General features: G+C 38.2%; 1 protein-coding gene across 1 annotated transcript in view; it reads right to left on the reverse strand.

Moving 5' to 3' along the window:
* Positions 1-7,195, reverse strand: part of LOC139734860 (cytosolic carboxypeptidase 6-like) — a 111,486-nt gene extending 104,291 nt beyond the window's left edge. The window contains exons 1-2 of the mRNA XM_071645640.1: positions 7,171-7,195; positions 847-969 (exon numbers count right to left, since the gene is read on the reverse strand). Coding sequence (XP_071501741.1) covers positions 847-969; positions 7,171-7,195 — 148 coding nt within the window. The remainder of the gene's footprint in view (positions 1-846; positions 970-7,170) is intronic.
* Between the last annotated feature and the right edge of the window lie 15,284 nt (positions 7,196-22,479).

The following is a 22,479-nucleotide window of genomic DNA, read 5'->3' on the forward strand; positions in this document are numbered from 1 at the left end:
GTTCTACACAAAATGCACCCTTATATACTTGCATTTATCACATGTATTATGTTCTACCTGATCTCTTTTATCAAAGATGTGTCGATCACGGTCGACCAATATCTAATGACCCCAAGCATATCAGCTAACTCGTCTTCTGTGCAACTTTCATATCTAATTATTGATTGATTTTTATTTTCCTCTTCTTTTCTTGGGGGGGGGGGTGGTTGGTTTGCTCCTTTGTTTGTTTGTTTGTTTTTATGTTTTTAAAACACCTGCCAGTGGTGGTTTCAGAAGCCATCATTGCTGTGTCAGACTGAGAAAATGCATTGCATGCTGGAAGCAGCTCAAGCTCTTTGTCAACCTAGAATTTAATATTTCAGGTCACACTTTATGATGTTTCTGTTAATGTTCTGAAACCCTATCATAAACTGTACAGATGTACACCACAAGGTGAATTTCATATAAAATAGAATTTTAAATCCTGTGTACTACTGACAAAGGAGCAATTGGTTACAGTTGGAGGATAAATGTTCATGGCAGAATCTTGAATGGATATACTCAGACATGTCTGTACTTTGTCTTAACAACAAACTAAAGACTGATAGTTTAAAATAAGCTCAAAGTAGCTCAGATTTAATTTTTTAGAGTTAAAGGATGCACACGACCTTTCAACACATCTAACAATGGAGCAATACTCTTTAAAAACAAACACAAAAACAAAAAATCTATTTTCTGCAGGATTTGTATATGATTGTAACTACAACCATTACCAGCAATCACTTATAGATTATTACAAACATTAGGAACTTCTACTGCAAATGATGTGCATTTTTTTATGTCTATTGCACATTTACATGTACTTACCACATTCAAAGCAGGCATCAAACATGAGATGACCTGGCTTTGGTCGGCCGCTGTAGCCAATAGGAAGCACCACAAACTTGCTGAGATTCCCTACCACAGCCTCATCACCGTCACTCTCAGAGCCTGATCAGGATGTGACATAAAATAAGCAAAAACAAGATTGATCATTAAAAATATCATTACGGAAGGGAAAGAAATATTGGTTGCCTAACAACATGTCACACATTCTGACAACAAACAAATCACCACCACCATGATATCAGACTTAAAGTAATGATACAACCTTGTTCTTCCCTAGCCTCAAGCGCCACTGTCCCAGTCTCGATCCATGTTCTTTTCAACGTTGGCCAAACAGGCACACCCACTTTGTACAAACGCATATTCATGACAATATCATGATCACTTGCAATTCTACTTCTTTCCCTCTCCATCCTTCATGGCATTTATCTGATCTCTCAGGCAGAAGTAGAGCGTACTTCCTTAAGAGTGACAAATGGTATTATTAAATGATCACATACATATGTATAAGCAGACAAAATATTTGCGAAGACAATCTGACCTTGTGAAAAGCATCCATAAATTGCCCTGATAAATATTGATCACTGATGTACATTTACCCAGATCTGAAAAGATGGAATGTGTTACAATTTAGGTAAAGTTTTATATGAAATATACTTTTGTGTAGAAGCACCATGCTGCAGTATACTAGTATGGCTCTGGGTATTTTCTTATCAAAAGGACCCGTGTCTCAATGCTCCCTGATGCACTCGTCATTGGACAAGATATTTTACCCACAATGCCACTCTTTACCAATGTCATGCTGGACCTGGAATAATGCCAGTGCTTTCTTGAAGAGCACTGCTAACACTTAAAAGGCTGTGTGAGCATACAGATGACTGTATTCTTTTTCTTCTCCTCCAAATAATGATTTTAAGGGTCATCATTATTGCTCTCATCGCTTTCATAATTCTTTTTAATTAAAGAAACATAAAATGCATTGCATCACAACTGCCATAACACAGGCATAGAATCATTTGCCCGCACGCTACAAAGCCACCAACATTTATAAAACAAGGTTGCACGCCACTCTGGATTAATCAGTTTTTTATTGCTGTTGTTGTTGTCTATACATACTGTAGATATAAAGCAATAAATGAGCACTGTGACAATTTTATTCCACTCCACTATCTCAACCTTCACCAAATGTATCGTTCAATTGTCACAAATGTACTGTAATCATTCAACCCAAAACAGGTCGCTATAACACCCAACATCAAGAATTTTCAAACTAACACTGAGCCAACATCAAATTTATGTAGGAATATCACAATTCACACATAAAGTTGGTGAGTAAATGTCCTTGCCTAAACCCCACACCGATCATAACAATTCTGAAAGTGTGTTTGTTTTTTTTTTTTTTGTTTTTTTTTTTTGGAAAAGGGCCACAAAGCCAGAGTTCAACAATAGAAAAACAAAAACAACAAATAGATAGGGAGAATCACAACAAATTTTCCACAGAAGTTTCAAAATAAAGCAAGACTCCTAAATTTGACATCACACCCAAACTTACTCTTCCACCACAGGACATCAAAATCATCTGAAACGAGATATCAAAGGAATAACGTGCTATACTCATGGACCTTTCTTGGTGTTGGGTAAATATAATGTCACTTGATTACTACATGCAACACACCTGATACTAGCAGACAAACCTTTCAGCAAAATGTTTAAAGCAGATTTCTTTCATTGAGTTGCAAAAATCATGGTTCTCTGTGTTTCTGCCATCTGAAATTATAGTTTATAGTTCATTCTTTTCTTTGCTAACACAAACTTATAAGCATGACAGCAGAAAATTTGTGGACTAAACAGTTCTGCAGGGTTGGGGATAAGCAGGACATCTGTCAAACAATCATTATTACATCCTCCTGATCATGCATTGGACTTTTGACAAGTTACACACATATATGCTGTTAGGAAGCAATATCTCACAAGAAGTTTTCAGCAAGTAAACTCTCACTAAGTTAGATTTAGCCTGCATGGAAACCTTCTTCTTTTACTTCTTCTTCCTAGATATCAACACATATTATGTGACAGTACATCATAAAACCAACAAAAAGTTGCATGACCTATTTTTGTGTGAGGACTCAAAACAGATGAAATGGGTCAACTTAGTAATATTTTTAGTTTTCTTTATTTTCTGAAAAAGCAATTCTTCTTCTGATTCTGAAGTTTTGGGATCATAAAATGAATGGGAAATTATTATCTTCTTCTTCTTCTTCTTCTTCTTCTTCTTCTTCTTCTTCTTCTTCTTCTTCTTTTGTAGTTTTTCTGAAAACCTTTTTTCATCTTATCTACGTATTGGTAACTCAGATTTATGGATTCGGAGTGAGAGAAACTCCTTACACATTCTTCACTTTACCCGAAGCATTAGACATTTACAAGGATGAAGATATTGCCTTGAAAATTCATATCAGTCATGAATAAAATGTACTTCATGAGTGTTCAAAATTTCAGCTTTTAATTTGATAATCCTTTCATAGCAGTTGCTCTGGAGTTTCACATCCTTTTCTTTGTCCTATTCATTGCACAAAGTGCAATCTGGTATTCAAAGATTACAAAAGATTTCCTTCCTTTCTTCCAAATCATATCTTTCTATTTCTCTCTGTCTCTTATTCTGTCTTTCTCCTACTCTTCTTTTCCTTTCGAAAGCCACAGCAAAAACTTTTAACAAGTTTCTTATTCAAGCACTCTGTGGCATCATGCAATACCATCGCAGTGATTCTACTCCCCCCTCCCCCCTAGTAAGAGGTAAACATTTTCCCTTGGATAAGAAATAAACTGGAGGTCTCGTGCATGAAAGGACAACAAATGTAGAGGAAAGATTCTTCTTCACTTCCTTTGCAAAGTCTTACAGAATACAAAGAGCAATATAGGGCAATTGTGCACTTTTGGGCCCTAAATCATCGGTGCGAGATTCAAATACCCTTATCAACCAGAGGATGCTAATTAGAGTACTGTATGCATGTACGCCGAATATTTCGCGAGGTTTTTATTTTTGCGAATTTCGCTAGCCAGCTGTTGCTCGCGAAATTAAAAACATGTGAAAATATTGACTCTAAGGCCGATATGACTTTGACGTACGCGTATCATACATTTCTCCGTTCAGTACAAGGACTCCACGATCGTGAATTTAACCACTTGCGAAATTGTCGGAAAGTCCCGATTCGCGAAAATTTAGACTCGCAAAATATATGGCGTATACCTATCAGGCATCACGGGTTTAAAAGTGTACCCGTGTTCCAGTATCGTACTTTGTGCTTGTGTGTGGAATTTCACGTTGGGATACAGTGTGTGTATGTGCCAATGTGTGTGTGCATATTGAAGGCACTTACAGTACGCCACATGGTTGCTTTAACACCCTTCCCTGCAAGGCGTGGTTAGGCAGAGACAAACAGAATGCTGTGCATGGCACACAATGCAACTCAACAGTGGCAAAATTTCGTCCAGCATTTGTGATTTTAAATGAATGGATGCTTTGTTCCACGTATATCTCAAGCAGGGGATCACTAATCAACCCTATTGCAGAGCCAGAGGGCAAATACGTCCACTGTCCTTGGCAAAATTATTCTGTGAAATAATGAAAAAAAGAATCTACAAAAATATTATCCCGATCAGGCATGAATAGCGTTACCATCTACACAGTTACCAATTTACAGCAGCCACTACATGCACACACATAGTACATGCATACACACACAAGCCTTGCCCTGCGCAGGTGGTTTGCTCGAATCGTTCTGGGATCGCAGCGAGGCATAAAAATATTCATGTAATTGTTGTGGCTAGCTAGGAAGTTCACTAATACAGCTGTAGAAGGTATTGAATTGCAGACTTCCTCACACTTTGCACCATAATCAAGGCAATTTTCTGCAATCCAACATTGTAAATGTAAAGCTCAATAATCCTGCAGCAGAGAGCAAAGGCACAAGATATCGCGCATTGTTCGATGTGCCAGAAGTGGAGCCGGGCTTCCTAGTGACTCTATCATTTGTCAAATGGCATTCCATACATTTGTACAAGAGAAGCTCGCCAGCTGCTCAACAGTGCATGGTGGATCATGTGATATCACCTATATTGCATATGTATGGGGAATGAGGTACTGAGGATACTACAGGGCCCTAAAGTGCATGATTGCCTGTGCACTTTAGGGCCCTGTATCATCGACATGAACCAGTAATAATTAGAGCCTTATAACAGAGGGTCTTGAAGATAGAATTACTAGATTTTGAGTAAATAACAGTTAGAAGAAAAACCCCAATTTTCGGACACTTTAGCTGTTTTGCAATATTTGTATGAATCAAATAATACTCTACAAACTTATTAAATAATAACGTATGTTAAATATATCAACCTACTTTTTCCCCAATATTGATTTTGTTTTAAATACCGGTACATAATAAAATTTCACAGAATCCCCAAATATTATCTCCCTTTCAATTCCCCAAAATTCGGACAGCCTCTCCAAAATTCAGCAAACGCGCAATGTCAATACGCATACAAGGCAGCTGAAAAATGAGCACGCGCCATACCTTGTTGGCGCAAGGTTGTATAGGGGACGTTGTGGCGCCCATTCGTGTCCGAATTTTGGACTCTGCACTTGCATTCAGCCCCTGTACATTTATTTACTGCATCGGCACATATGGAGATTTTGTTTTTCTTTTGTGTTTTTGAGGATATCATCACACACTAAGCTTGCGATAAGCGAAAAATCTCGCAACAGAACGGCATAATTTTTCAATTTTTAGCGCTTTTTTGGCGACATCGATTCTAATACAAGGGACCTGATTCACGCTCTTTGGAAAAGTTGCGGCAATTCTGCGTTTTTGACGGCAAAATTTGGGATTTTAGATGGATTTTTGGAGGTGAGTCAAGCACTTTCCTGTGTTACATGGTGAACTAGTGATGTGTGCCAGTATGTGAAACGATTAGCTCCACGCAGCCGCTGTCGCTTCGCGACAGCGGCTGCACCTCTATTCCTTCGCAGACGTTGTCATTTTTCAGTGTGGTTGTGCGACTCCTTCATGAATATCTTTATTAATCGTGGAAAACTAAAATACAAGGAATAATCGTAATCTATGATAATCATTCAATAATCGGTATGCGATTTTTTGTTTAATTACGTCAAAAACTCACCGAAATCTGTGGCTGAAATCAGGTCTGTAAACGTCCTTATTGCTTCACTCCTCATCTGCGTGTTATTTGAATGGCATTCACTCTCGTATACTACAACGTACAACGTACATGTAGGTAGTCGGAGAGCTAGAGGGCGCCTCTCCGACTACCTACGTTGTACGTTGTAGTATACGAGAGTGAATGCCATTCAAATAACACGCAGATGAGGAGTGAAGCAATAAGGACGTTTACAGACCTGATTTCAGCCACAGATTTCGGTGAGTTTTTGACGTAATTAAACAAAAAATCGCATACCGATTATTGAATGATTATCATAGATTACGATAATTCCTTGTATTTTAGTTTTCCACGATTAATAAAGATATTCATGAAGGAGTCGCACAACCACACTGAAAAATGACAACGTCTGCGAAGGAATAGAGGTGCAGCCGCTGTGTGACAGCGGCTGCGCTGTGTGACAGCGGCTGCGTGTAGTTAGTGAAACGATGTGAAATGCGTGCATTGTGACAGTAGAATTTGCTGGCTTGTTTATTGTGATCAGTGATAAGCGTCCGGAGTTTGGAAGCCGGCCAAAAATTGAGTTTTTTTTACTCTAGAGCTACATGTAACTGTCTGTAGTGTTAGAGCCTACCAACAAAACAGTGTAGTGTCAACCCAGGGTAGTGGTGGCAGTGCAGGAGAGCCAGGGCCCCGGGGGCAGAGCACCTATCTTGCCACCTTGTTGTTTTGACAGCACACATCAGGTCACAAGATGTATAATTCACCTGACATGCCCAAAAAAAGGTAATGGGATTCTTCAGTTGGAAAATATGATTGTTTGCGATGATTCATTGTGGCAATGGCGCACACCGACACCGATCACCGACACTGCAGCTGCGCTGGTCATGAACAGAGCTCTATCTACGCTACGCACAGCATAGGAAGCACAACACAAAATTGAGCATATCGGACTATGCAAAATCGACACCAGTGCATCGATATCACAGCGTTGCGGTTCAACTTTGACACACACTTCTCTTATTTCACAATAAAGTAGAAATCTGAGTCATTTCGACATATAATATAGGTAGCGTCAAATTATGTCGTCAATACAGTACAGCACTGGTTTTTGTATTAAATCATACATACACTCACCCGAGTCTGTACGCTTATCTGCCATTTTTGACGGTACACTTGTGCGCATGCGTGATCGCGGTTGCTTGGCAAAAGACGCCACCCACCATGTACCATACTTCAAGTACAGTAGCTGGCTAGCGCTAGCTAGGCCTTGTACTAGTACAGTATCCGACAGTTTTCGTTTGCGTGTGTGTACCAGACGCAAGAAACAGTCTGAAGCCAGCCAGTCCCGTGACTTTGACCGCAGTCATACAATCAATGATCATTATAAGTTTAAGAATATATTGTACATAAGTCTTCGTGCCGACTGTTATTTTTAGGCTGAATTTAGATTGATATTACGATGATAATTCAGTCAATAGTTTGTCATCAGTTTCGAGCACAAGCTAATTCAGAGAGACTTAAAAGCAATTACTAGTAAGTAATTAAGTGAGCCTTAATAATCAAGTTCGTAAACAATATAACAGTGGCTATGATCAATTCAATAATATTAAGAGTCAAGTCTGCCATTCATTTCCCTTTGCTAGTATGGGCTCAGATCCAAGTGCAATACAAGGGATATATCCATATTACACAGTGTTTATGTGTTTGATCAGTGATCTATGTCTATAATTCTTATTTTGTCCTGCATGTTCATTGATTATAGGCATACGTCTTGTCTTTGGCAATGTGATATCGGGATAATAGTGTAATTTTATTGTGTTGTTATGTTTTTCTATATTTCCCTCTGTCGTATGTGGTAGGCCTACATTTCGATATCTTGAAGTGATGATGTAGGACCCTATTAGACTGAGCTCTACCAGTCCCGGGCCGGGGGAAGGGGGGGGGGGGGGAGGGAGAAGGGGGATCCCCTCCCCCCCCCCCCCCCCCCCCACACACACACACACTTCTTCTTCTTTTTTGTACCACGGAAGTGGCAGTAGAAAGTTGCGCAGAAGGGCCCCCCTTTTTTTTTCTTCTTCTTTTTGTTAGCTGATGAAACCCGGAAGTGGCATGCACCAGAAATACAAACTGCCCCCCCCCCCTCCCCCAAGTTGCGCCGGCCATGCAGTTTGCGTCTTTATGGAGAAGGACAAGGCAACCGGGATTTGTAAGCCTTCTCTCGGCGCCTTGCCTGTGAGCCCCGCTGCGTCGAAGTTGAAGAGTTAGAGTTTTGTCCTGAGCTGCAATGGGTGCTATATAGATCTGGGACGCGAACGCTAAGACGACGCAGCCTCCCGGGTTGAACAATGCAAACAACTGTCTCGCCCAGCTCTTACACTAATTTCCATCTCCAGAAAACTTAATTAGCGTCGTCTTTATGTGAATTCGGGTCGCAGATCTAAAATTCGCTATGGCTCTTAGGGCCTATTATAGTGAAAAACTTGCGTGCAACTACGAGTACTCGATCTACAGGGGCGGATCCAGGAATTCCGGAAAGGGGGGGGGGGCAAAAAATAAACTAAAGGGAGGCGCACGCGCCCCTCCCCTCCCCCCCCCCCCCCCCGATCCGCCACTGATCTACTGTATACCGGCATTATCATTGATAAACGCATGAAACACACGTAATACACCATGTGCATGTAGTACTGTACGTAATTACAAGTATACAACGATAGTACATGTACCTGTAGGCAATGCACTCAAAATGCCAGGTAACCCGTCTATGTACTACTGAAGTATTATTTAGGGACCACCTACTTTATAGTATCCATAACATCCATCCTATATGGCCCAGGGCACTGTTTCATAAAGCTGTTTGTAAAGTTACGAACAACTTACGAGCGACTGGTGATCAGTTCTGATGAGCTATACTTTTAAATATCAGAATTAAATGTAGCACAAGAACCAAAAGAACCGAAAATTGAATACTGTATTTGATAATAAGTATAATGATTATAGAATTTATTTAAATGAATGAATTGAATGAGATATATGTAATATGTATTGTGAATATAAATGGTTATTATTTTCTTTTTCCTGCAACAAGTATTGCAAAACAATCATGTTTCATGTTTAAATTGTTATTCGTAATCTGTGACGTATACGTTGTTCAATGAACAATTGTTATCTGTTTGTATCTCTTGTATGTAACGCTGATGGAAGGCGCATTTCCACATTCGCATTGTGGACAATAAAACAATCAGTTCAATTCAATCCAATTCAGTTCAATTCAATCACCTGTCGCTCGTAAGTCGTTACTCGTAACTTTACAAACAGCTTTATGAAACACCCCCAAAGAGATTTTCCCCAGTGTGGGGAGGAGAAAAATCTCTTTGAACACCCCCCAGGTTCGACTGAACTTCATTTTGTACTACACTAGCACTGTACGCGCACATAAGTAGCCTACTACTAAAATACTAGTAGTAATGCAGTATGTGCATGTTGCTTGTTGTAGTATGCACTGTGCGGATGGTGGAAAACAAAAAGCGCGCGCTTCCAGAAGAAAAATGATACATCGACTTCCACAGCGGGTCGCGCACGTATAAAGTAGGCCTACTTGTTTATACATGTACTGAAGTTTTTGATTTGTGTGGTTCAATGACCGGAAGTAGGATTGACTGTAGGCCTATATATTGCTGCCCACCGTACCGCAGTATGTAGTTTTATTAGGATTAGGCTGGGCTCCATAGGTAGGCCCAGCATTTCTTGTTTCCCGTTCTAAAAAAGTGATTTCGATCCTGAACATAAAAGTCAAAAAGTGCAGGTAGAAGTTAACTCCAATGTGTACGTAGACTGTCTACAACCTCTGAACGAGTAGCGTGTACTTTTGCTGCGCGGGCACGTCTGGCACCCTGCCGTTATCTGCGCCTAACCACCCGGGCACTTTCGGGTTGCCGTCGTGGACAGCGCCTAGTGATGTGGAAGGGGCATGGTCAAATACGCGAAGAGTTGACAAGCCAGTAGTACGCCCGTACTACACTAGTAGTAGACTCTAATTGTTAAGTAGTGCCAATTACATACTATCAACCGATTCGGTTTTAGTGCTTTTTTATGTCAACGTCTGTTTTAACCATAAATGAGGGGGCTTAGAACAATGTGACTAACAATAGGGTCTAGTCGATTTATGCATAGCAATGCGCGTGACTCATTTTACATTTCCTGAATAACACATCAAATAATCTTTTCTTCTACTTGTATATAGTAGGGGATCTATAAATAGGCCTGTTGGAAGCACCTCCAATTTATAGTTGACGTGTTTTAAAACTTGGTAGGTCTATGATATACTAGTATACAACGAGATATAATCTATTTTGGTGTAGCATTTTTCTTAACTTTTTTCTTTCCATTTCAGTAGTGCGATTGCATGTTTAGTATTAATTTTCAATTGTTTTATTCATTCTTTGAATTTGCTCTTGGATTTCTGCGATTTGTTTACGATTTTAAACCTATGTAAACGAGTATTTATGCAATCCGTACCAGTAACTTTTCTCACAACTTATGACATTTGAAATTCCGAATCAGCTTTCCCACCCATTCCACATTTCAAAATATTTCTTAAATAACTATTTACAAATTGTACCTGTTCTATTCATTGAATTGTTATTCTTTGATTTCGATTCGTTCTTACTGTTTTTAGATTTATTTCATACTTGTTATTCAAGTCTCACTCAATTATTTTTCTTGAAGTTATATATAACGTGATATAATCTGTTTTGGTGTACCATTTTTCTTAATCTTTTCTTTCCATTTCAATATTGCGATTGCATGCCTAGTATTAATTTTCAATTGTTTTATATATTCTTTGAATTTGCTATTGAATTTTTGTCATTTTTTATGATTTTAACCTTGTGTAAACGAGTATTAGTTATGCAATCCGTTACCAGTTAATACTATTTTATTATTTTTTCTCACAACTCATGACATTTGAAATTCCGAATCAGCTTCCCACCCATTCCATATTTTAAAATATGTGTTAAAACTGTTTACAAACTGTACCTGTTCTATCTATTGAATTATTATCCTTTGATTTCGATGCAATTATTTTATGCCTCACCTTTAGTTTTCCTTGACATATCACTTGCCACGAATTTTAGTTTTCTTAAGTTGTCAGAGATCCATCTAAGCATTTTGTACAAGTCTCCAGTTTCTTTTTCATTCGTTTATTACGTATTTCTATTTAAATTGATCAAAGTAATTATCTTACAACAATCTGTTTTTCCTTTCACCGCATATATATATATGATTGAGGATTTTATTTCCAAACACTCTATTTTTATATTCAAACATATTTTGATTTGTTCATTGTTATATTTAATTGCCTTTAAGACTTTTCACTATCCGTTGGTGTTTTTTTTTTCTCTCATTTTACTGTACGTGTTTCCACCTGCATGTTTGTATAAACGTTGGTTTCATTTTGTACGTGTCCATTTTAAATTGTATATTGTATTCATTGTGTGTGGACCCCATGGAAGAACAGCGTTGCCATGTTGGCAACGCTGAATATGGGCAATCCACCCGTTTTTATTGTTTTTATACGAAAATAAATACCATACCATACCTGGATGTGGTTACCATACCATACCATACCATACCATACCACACCATATATTTTTTCCACATAGGCCTATTATACCTACCACTGTTGTGAATAAGATGTGAGGTCAACTTGACATTTGAGTTGAGGAATGGATGCTAAAGCTGCAAATTTTGTTGCGCACGCTTTGTTTTACATATATGTGAGGCGAATTGTCAACGTTTTCTTGGGCATTCGTCGACGATGTATTGATATGTGAGAACTACAAAAACGTATGAGGCTAAAGAAGTGATCTTGATCAATTCTGCATTTTAGACACATTTAACGACGTAATATATATAATATAGCCTATACAAGCTGTCGACTGAGCCAGGGTACGGGTCGACTATTACTCCGTAATGCGTCTTTTAAATCAGACTTTGTGGAATGTCCAAACTGTTTATGTTCAGAAACTACAGTCTGCAAACAGCTAAGGATAACTAAATAAAAACTTAAAACTTGTTTTGGTTTGAATATTCACTCAAGATGTTTGATGAGCCATGGTATGATGACCGCACGGCCCACTTCCGAAGCAATGAGCCGTAAACTTGTCAAAATGAACGAGCTTCTTTCGGGCAAGTACGATTCTTGCTACGTGCTGCAAATGACATGACATTAGGTCGGTGTGAGCTTCTATCTCCCATGTCAAGTCTCGGGGTACGCCGTCCATTTTTAGAGAAAAACTGCAAATTGTAGGCCTACAGTCCTTGATATGTTAAATTGTATGTTGTTTTTTTTTTATAATTGAACTATAAGCCTATAAGCCTCTTCAGGTGTTACTTTATTGTTTCCCCATATGTAGATCTATCTAATTCGTGTTGAACGTGAGCGTTCGTATTTCTAATAATGATTTGCACTTTTCAATGACCATTGCTATAGTATTGGTAATATGGATAGCTGTGTAGGGGCCTGATACCGACATCGATGTTTGATATTGGTATAAAATCACTACAGATATCATCTCCCACACACTATACTAGTATGATAGTACTTCTCAAGTCTACAGAGTGTTGCTATTAACGTTAGATGTCTTCTAGGCTACTAGGGCCTACGTCTAGAGTTGTCTACTACTACTACTACTACTACTACTACTACTACTACTACTACTACTACTACTACTACTACCACTACAACCAGTGGTGGATCCAGGCGGAGCGCATCGTGCGTCCCCTTACTAGTATTTTTTTTAAACAAAATAAATAAAAGTCCCCCCCCCCCTTTCCCCCTTTACGGAATTCCTGGATCCGCCCCGGACTATTAGAAACTACTACTGCTACTGGTCTACTACTACTACTAGACTCTAGGACACAAGGTTATTGAGGACAAGTGCAAAAACTAGCTTGCTGGAATGGCAACTTTACATTAGCATCAGCCAATCAGGAAGCTGGATTCTTGTTGTTACCATGACAATTGCCATTCCATCAAGTTCAATAGTACAAACAACAACAACAACATTAGAAGCATACTGGAATCAACTAGAAAGGGGTCTAGGTAAGCGTCGCTGTGACCAATACACGGTAAAATCTTCAGGAGGAATACTATTTAAAAAAAAAAAAACGAAAAAAAAAAACTTGGAACTGCTTTAACGAGTCCACACTGAGTTGAATAGTATTAAGTCCACCAAGAACTGCATTTGCACTTCAAAATGACAGTTTTCGCAGATTACGACTGTGATAGTCGCCCTCAATCCCCGAATCCCTATTCACATGCATGTACTATTAGTATTACGTCCGCTGACTAAAAATAGTAAAATTGCATGAGCTGCATGCCTTGATTGTAGTGCAATGACAAAGTCGGGGGCTAAAAGGCTATCCATGGGTCTGAAGGATCATTGGTGTCGAGCGCGCGGGATATGAATGGAGAAGATGATGCGGGCTATGTAGCTGTGTGTGTGTGTAGTAGGTGCTGACAGTGGGCGCAGCTAACTGTAGCAAGTTCAAGCCCATATCATTGCATCAGAGAGCCTATAAATAGCTGCTTTCAAATACCATGCAGCAGTAGAAACAAACAGGGGCATTAATGCTCAAGGCAGACACTGGTCAGACAGCAACAGATTTCTCGCCCGGTAACCTGTAGATAGCTACAGGTGTGCCAGCCACAGGTGCTTCGTGGGCATACCAATAGAAAGTAGTTCCGGTATTGTAGGCGGGGCCATCATGAAAAGTTTTATAGTGGGTCTGGGCCATGGGGTAGCCCGCGCCCCACCTGTCCTGTGCGCGTCTCCTCCTCTACCTGTAATGATTTTCTTTTACAACTATTGTCTAGGTCTTAAATTAGGTACAGGTATGCTATGGATTGCATGCAGAGCCATCAATGAGGATCACATTAAACAAAACAAACTGCTGACAAGGGTCCAAATTTCATGTCTGTACCTGTTAGACAGGTCTACGTGATCGTGATGAAACATTTCGATTCACCATGACCTTGTGTTTATTCCTCATTTCCTCTACAAGATCTTAAGACATAATGAATTTGACGTGAACGTGTACTGTTTATTCCTCTACAAGATCTGAAGACATAATGAATTTGACCTGAACGTTTAAACATGACCTGACAATTTTAATCTGACTGAAGGTGAATATTCGGGTTGATTGTTAGAATCAAGAAAATCAAGAAAAGACACCATACAGAGTTTTGTTTTTGAGACGTGCCGTTATCACGGCTAGAACCAGGGAGGTGTTGTCAGAAGGAGTGGAATCTCTTCGCAATTTGTTTAAAGGTTCTACTGTAGTATACACTCAGACAGCAGCATGATCACATGAATGCTTCTCCAGTGGCGGATCCAGGGAGGACCGCAACCGGCGCACGCCCCCCCCCCTTTATTTTTTCTTAAAACAAAAGAAATAAAAAGAAAAAATGGGGGAGGGGTACGTGCGCCCCCCCCCCCTTTAATTTTGTAAACGCGCCCCCTCTTTACGGAATTCCTGGATCCGCCCCTGTTATCATTTCACTGGCTTTGGATGCGCTCCAAGCCGCTCTTCCATGAAGTTTGGATATGGAAACCAAAGAGAGATCTTGATTTGGAAAAAAAAAAAAAAAAAAAAAAAAAAAAAAAAGTAATAGCAACAATGTTAATAGAATAAGTTGTATTTCAGATAAAATGTTGAAATCCTGTAGGGAAATTGATTGTAATATTGTACGCGACAAATTTTCCAGTTTTTCGTCATTTTTATTCATTTATGTGTGCCTACATAACAGAGCTACCAAATCTCACGCATTCTGAGTGAGACTCAAGCATTTAGGGGCCGTCTCACGATCTCACGCATGGCACCAATTTTTCTCACGCATCGGGCGAAGTCTGCAACTTGGGCCTATAATAATGAGCATAGCTCAAAGGATTTCCCTTTTGTCTTTCAAAATAAGTCAAAATTAGTCGCTTAGGCCTACTTGTAAGTATGCACCTGATCACACCATTATTTTATAAGGGCTAAAAATTGAAAAAGCTCCCTACCGTGGGAGGGGGGGGGGGGGGAAACCCTCCAAAACCCTCGCTCACGCGCACATTCGTTCGCCGAGATGCCGAGTCATGAAAATCTCACTCATAAAAATTTTTTGAACTTGGCGTCCCTGACATAATACATACTCAGTAGACCTATAATACACTTACCTGTATGTGGCCTAATGAATATGTAGATACGTGTCATACATTTTGTCTTTTTTTTCTACCATATTTCTTATTTTACTTGGATACCCTCACAAAAAGCCTGCCAAGTCAAGATTCTGTCAATTACGTCACCTGTCAATCATTGCTAAATGACTTGGTTCGATAACAAAATGCACTGAAATGCATATCTTTATCTATTAGATTGGGCGTAACCTGCTTGTTTCAAAGTTACTATGATAATGATTAACGAAATATATTGCAGGGGAACATGAAATTATGCTCACTCTGGGGGAAGGAACATTTCAATATCTTTTTCATAATCATGATATCAACGAACCTCCAGAAAGTTGCTTTAAAGAAAAATAGCTGAAAATATATGACACATTTTTGGCCACATACTAAGTGATGATCAGAGTAGGGTCTATAATGAATCCATACAAGTCAACATACGTTCCATTGCACGATTAGTCCCTTTAAACAGAAGCGCGTGTCTTTTGTCAAATCAATCTATCAACACCTCAGCAAAGAGCGCATAACTTCTCTGCGACACTGAGCATGCATGGGTACAAAGGAGATATTCTTGTTCTTTGTTGTTCGAGACCATTCACTTACAAGTTAATATAAGAAGAAAGAGAAGCACAACCGATGATAACAGTCAACATTTATATTTTTGATCAAAATAGAGTTCGTTTGTCAAAACATTTTGTGGCGCTGTTAAAGGTTCGTTATTCCGAAGGTTTGTTTATCCGAATATTAATTAGGGTTTGTTTATATTCCGAAGGTTCGTTAATCCAAAAATGGAGAAAATGTACGGAAGACGAACCTCCAGAATTACGAACCTTGTTTCGCTTTCTGGTCAACGAACAGATATAACGAACCTTATTTCATTTCGGATCCGGAATAACGAACTGTAAACGTTTTAAACAAACTAACAGCTTTTATAGGCCTATAAAAAAAAAGTTTTGACATGTGCCATTACTGAAAACATGTGCCAACTATAGAAGACTTCGCCTTCATTTCAGCAATAATGACATCGGTATTATAGTGCCCCCTCGTCAGCTGTCCTTCTTCTTCTTCTTCTTCTTCTTCTTCTTCTTCCTCTTCTTCTGGCTTCTTCTTCTTCTTCTTCTTCTTCTTCTTCTTCTTCTTCTTCTTCTTCTTCTTCATTTCTGTTGTCATCTCCTTGTCATAGTCGAAGGTTGTTTTCTCTCTATGCTGTGTCTTCACGGCGTTATCTATCATGATAATCTGCACTGAAAGCTGCATGGTGCAAGTTTGAGTCTCTCACGAGCAAGTTGCCGATGGTAATGAAAAAAAAAATAATGATAACTTGGACGGTGATCCAAAGATGATAACAATTGATAGTTTTAGCCAACACTGTATATGTAAACAATCGTCAATCCCTGAACACCTAAAGTGAATTTCGCAAATGACGACTAAGTAATCAAGTTATAGAAGATCCCGTTTTGTTTTCGATCATTCTGTTCCATCTGTCTTGATACTTTCAATTTGAAATTTGTTTTTGAATTAAGCTCGAAGGAAACCAGCGACACTCAGCCAATCTCCATTGTATTACCACAATATTAATATAATAGGCCTATCCCTCACCGGCGCTTCTTCTAATTTTGCTTTACGCTGATACTTAAATTTCTTTTCTATAGCTTTTACTTTACTCCATCGTTCTTATTGCTTTTTGTTTCTCTGAGATAGCAGCGTTCAGTGGTCGCCCAGCATCCTTCAACTTTGAGCATGATTTTATACCTAAGAATACTATTAGATCACACCCAGAAAAAACATGTAAGTATAGGTCTATATTATGATATTCATGAATGGGTATCGTGAAACCTGAACTCGTGTTCTTTATCATTGGGCCTTCTTGATTTAGATATTGATGCAGTTAATATCAATTAATTTGCGTGTCAATCTCCCGATCGCATATAGCTCTCCGAATCTGAACGCATGTGGCGCTCTCTGTTTTTGTTTTGTTTTGTTTCATTTGTGTTTACCTTTAATTCTTGGGACATCAACTTCCGGTTATGAACGCACGATGTGTAAAATATGAATACGCTTTTATGCACATTATACCAAAGTACTACTAGTATATAGCTAGTAGGCCTATTCATAGATCGTATCAAAATCTGTCTTTACAATCTTGCAAATAATCGAGTTAGTTTCTAATCTGTATAACTTTACATTATTTTGATAAATGGGATTCTTCTACAAAGCTGCCCAATGCTGGGCCGCCTACGGGTGATGATGCCAAACGACGAAATTATTGAAAATATCCATAGATGAATCAGGACCTGACGTGAGTGGAGTTCCCAACAGACAATTTCAGTAGAGAGCGTGGAAAAATCTGCTTCACTGGAAAGAAAACTTCGACCTGATATCAAACTCGCGTATCATTGTTCGAGACATTTCCAGAAATGAATGTATACGATCAAGGAGGTTCTAGATAATGGAGTCACAACCGTCTTATTTCCTTTGCAAGATGTTCGAAGCCGCCGCTCAAAAATATTTGAAGCATGTAGCAAACTGGATCTGCCGCTCAGATATGAAGACAATTGACTCGTGTCTCATTGCATAATCACCAGCCACTTTCAAAGGGTGATGGTAATTACTTTTCGCTATCCCTTCTTATAAAAGCTAGGTGGTACAGACACGAGGACGCGCGAATAAGAATTGAGCAAAAAATGCTGAAATAAAGATGAAAATTACTCGACTGGGCATATATACCCGGGCACTAATCTGATATAATTATCTATCAATAAAGAATTATATTTGGAGATTATTCCATATTAGTTTCATTTGTGGAAATTAAGCGGAAAAGTGATAAAAGCAGCTTTCCAGGATGGTACAGTTTTAAACATTTTCACATGATACAGCTCTGATTTACACTTTTGCGCAAATTTCTGGACGGAATTGACTTTTGTTTTACATGCTTTCATTACGTAAAATTTCATTTCATTTAATAAATAAATAAGCAAAATATGGCCAACATTATGATAACGTTCAAAATGAATCTTCAGATTGCTCAGCAAGACGGCGGCTTGGAACATCGATTATCAAAGGCACTATATTTGTGAAGCAGTTACTGTGTATATAGTAGAATAATCAGAAATTGGCACAATGACAGTCCTAAGAATTATTTTGTAATATTTTGATATATTAAGTTTGAAATGTCACGCAGCAAGCAACACAACTACATATTGAATTGTAATCAACGATGGATGATGGAATCGAAATAAAATATTGTTTGAAACAAAAAACAACACCTGTGGAATTCTTTTGTACATCGATAGAAATCTGACAACTGTTTGAATAATTGCAGCCAGTTGGAACTCCAATAATGATGATATTGAGGTATGGATGTGCAAGACATGTTTTTTTTTTGTCGGACAATGCGTTGCCATGGTAACCATAATTTTACCAAAACTTTGTGGATTGAGTAACTCCCATATTATTTAAGCAATCAATTTCAAAATTGGCATCTGTGTTGATCTATAGGTGTAATGCAAGACACTTCATGGCGTCACATTATGGGGCAACACCATGGGGGGTATAGAAGAAGCAAATGTTATGTTGTTGAATATTGTAAGATGATTGATGTTGTTTATAATTGATTTTTGTTAAAAGAAATGAATGGAGAATTTTGAGGTATATAATATGATAATGTATAAGTGAAATAAGAGCTTAGTATAGATAATAGTTATTGATTTTGTATATTGATAGAAACAGAATTTAATGGTTGTACACTTTTTCAGGCACGTATATTTTGATACATATGATATTCCCATATCGATTATAGAAGGTTCATTTTTTTAGAAACCCAGTCAGTATCTTTTTTTCATTCTGGTTGCAAATTGATGCATTTAGTCTCATTCTTTATTTTCTCATTTTTATGAACAGTTCTGGTCTGTATGATGTAGACCTATTGTGTTATGTTAAAAATGTTATTTTTTGTGATTGTTACCTTGTATGTATGTGTTTACAGGGCCCCCTGGAAAACAGTACTTGATTACTGACGGGGCCACCCTGTATAAATAAAACGAAATAATAATAATAATAATAATTGCATTGTAAGATAGATTGGATACTTACATTTTGCGACAGCTAAAAGACGTGTAATCATTCACAATATTATGATTTTACTGAGTGACCAGACTAAGATCGTCTTATGTTAGGAAATATACCTGATATAATGATCTGCAAATACAAACGAACAAAAAAAAAAAAAAAAAAAAAAACCACACACACCCAAAAACATACACATATACAAACAAATGGCAGACAGAAACACAAAGAATGACAAAAGGAAATATTCTGCAATATCAAAAGGTGAATCTCATTCGAAAAGACTCGGATCACGGACAGAACAATACATTTTTAGTATTTTTCCATTTCTATTCACCAAACATAAGCACTAATGGTATAGTATTTCACACTTTTGCAATCAATGACTTTTATGAGACAGGTATGCTTGGATCGATGCACAACTTAACAGCGACCATCTTGAAATGCCCGCAGGAGATATCAATATTGCCTGAAAAAAAAAATAGGATATGGTATACATATAGGTCCTACATGCATAATGAACAAATACATAATCATATGATCAAAATGCTTTTAACTTGCTATTGACTGCGTTAGTTTCAATTCTAATTGCATTGTTGCTTTTGCAATCTGTATATACGCCATATTTCCCGAGTTGTTGTTTTGGGTGCGTGTTGTTGTTGTTGTTGTTTTGTTTTTGTTTTTAAATTTTGCGAATATCACCCGACTAGCGAAATTCGTAAAATTAAAAAACGCGCGAAAATATTAACTTTGCCCCCGGCATGAATGAGATATGCAAAAATACATCTCTTCGGTCATAACTGGGCTCCAATCTCGCCAATTTATACTTCATACTCACTCGCAAAATAATTGTCGAGAAGTCCCATTCGCGAAAAAAAAACCCAAGAAATATATTCAAGACTGGCTTGCTGATACGCGTATTGCACTAGCTCTGAAGGCAAATAACTCACATTTTCTCTCTCTTTTAAATGATATAATATTACCTAGAGTGACTTTTCAGAAAACATCACTTGTGAACATATTCTATAAAAGAGCAGTGTATTTGCCCCGTTTCATAAAAGATGTTAGGATGTCAACTTTTGCTATAATGACAAGTTCCCATAAAATAGCAACAGCCAATCAGGAAGCTGCATTCTTGTCATTACCATGACAATTGCCATTCCAGCCAGATTTTTTATCATATCAACTTTTCATGAAATGGGGCCTAGAATATTGATGCATAATTCTCAAAACAAAATTCGATAGCCCTCGAATGTGAATTCTTGAAGTCATGTGTTGTTCATACCTTATCGCTGAGGGCGTAATCGCGTATCATACTGCAGAGCCTTCTAAGGCTCTGTTACACCAGGGAGGTGGGAAAACCCACCTCCCTGCCCATTGGTTACACTGTACCTCTGCACTGGAAACACAAAGCGTGTGCAGTGCGTATATCGTAATTGTGCATCATTATTGTATGATAGATTTTATATCCGAAGAGTTTGTTCGCATTGTATGATAAATTTTATATCCGAAGAGTTTGTTCGCAAAAACTGATAAGGCCATTTCGTTCAGTTCTGCTAAATCAAGAATTTCGTTAGAAGTGATGGCGTACAACGCGAATGAGAGATGATCAGATATCAATGTAAATTATTATGTTACCAACGTCACAGAATGTTTAATTTTCAGAAATCTACACAAGATGTAAAAGCGAAATTTAGTTCTTTTCAATGTGTTTTGCTTTAAAAAAAAAGGAAAAAAAAAAGAAGAAAGAAACCGATATGTCTACATTTTGTTTTATTGCAGAAGCCGATAAGTCCGCCGCTCGCGGTATGTGCGTTGCAAATCGTGCAAATCAAATAGCTTCTTCATTTTTCTTTTTTTGTTGTTGTTGCAATGCTCATGAAATTTAGCATATACATATTGATTTGGGGATGACGATGTGGAAGACTTTTTTTTCGAATGTATTGGAAACTGCGTTGCCATGGCGACGGCATAGGCCTATTGTTGTGGCCATAAATCAGGACATTATGGGGTGATCGAGCTAATTCTGCATTTTTAGAGCAATTATACATCTTGGCCATGGGTGAAGATGTGCAAGTCATATTCTTAATAAAAACTGAGTTGCCATGGTAACGGCATATTATGGCGATTGATTAGGGATATCAAAAGGGATTGAAAAAAATCCTTATTTTCAAGCAAAATGCACACGAGTCTTGACACACACATTGGTGTCGGAGTGAAGATGTATGCAAGACACATTATTCGAATGTGGGGGAAATTGCGTTGCCATGTATGTTAACATAATTATAGTAATATTAAACTAAACGACTTTTATGGCAATGAATAGAGAAAATACTGCGGATCGAAGAATTTCTTAATTTTTCAAGCAATATGCGCACCAGGGCGATGGATCTTGGTACACACATATTGGTTTTGGGGTGAAGACATGTTTCGATTCGTGTTGCAAACTGCGTTGCCATGGTAACCACATATGGATAGTGTTCATTCTCAAAATAGTGAGTTATCGGAAATATACGGCGTGAGTTAAGTTTAACAACCAAAACACTATAATTCAAGTCATCTGTCTCTACCGACAGCATCTTCTCGTGAATTTTATGATAATAAGTGAATAATCATTTAGTATATCCTCTCAGCTTTGTTATTGCTCTTTCCGAGTTACAGTCACATTCTTGCAATGTTCATCATGTGGCTTTATATATATCAAAATAAATTTAAACAACAAAGTGATTGTAGTTTCGCTGAAATCGGACTTGTTCATATGGCTTCTTTTATTCATTTTTTCCTTCTTTGCCCAGGAAGCATGGAGTATCATGCACTCCGGAGTTGTCTTTTATTACTAGCGAGCGATAGATCTGCGCTAGTTAAGACGACGCAGCTTCCCAGGTCACGGACATCGCGCATGTGCAGAACACCAATTTTTGCCTAATTAACCCTGTCTTTACTTTAGCGTTCGCGTTGCAGATCTTAATGCTCGCTAATGTTGAAACATTGGTAACAATGCCTTTATTCTTGTGATACTCTCACTGCTTGATATGAAAGATTATTTTTCATGATAATCATCTGAAGCTGTCTCGCCACAAGCCGTGCCTAACTATCGCTGAGAAGAAACGCGAGGGAGGGAGGTGTAGTGAAGAAAATTGATTGACAAGTTACA

The sequence above is a fragment of the Diadema antillarum genome, unplaced genomic scaffold, assembly GCF_040938485.1.
Source record: "Diadema antillarum isolate AM-2024a unplaced genomic scaffold, OU_Dant_1.0 seq00000550_RagTag, whole genome shotgun sequence".
Lineage (NCBI taxonomy): Eukaryota > Metazoa > Echinodermata > Echinoidea > Diadematoida > Diadematidae > Diadema > Diadema antillarum.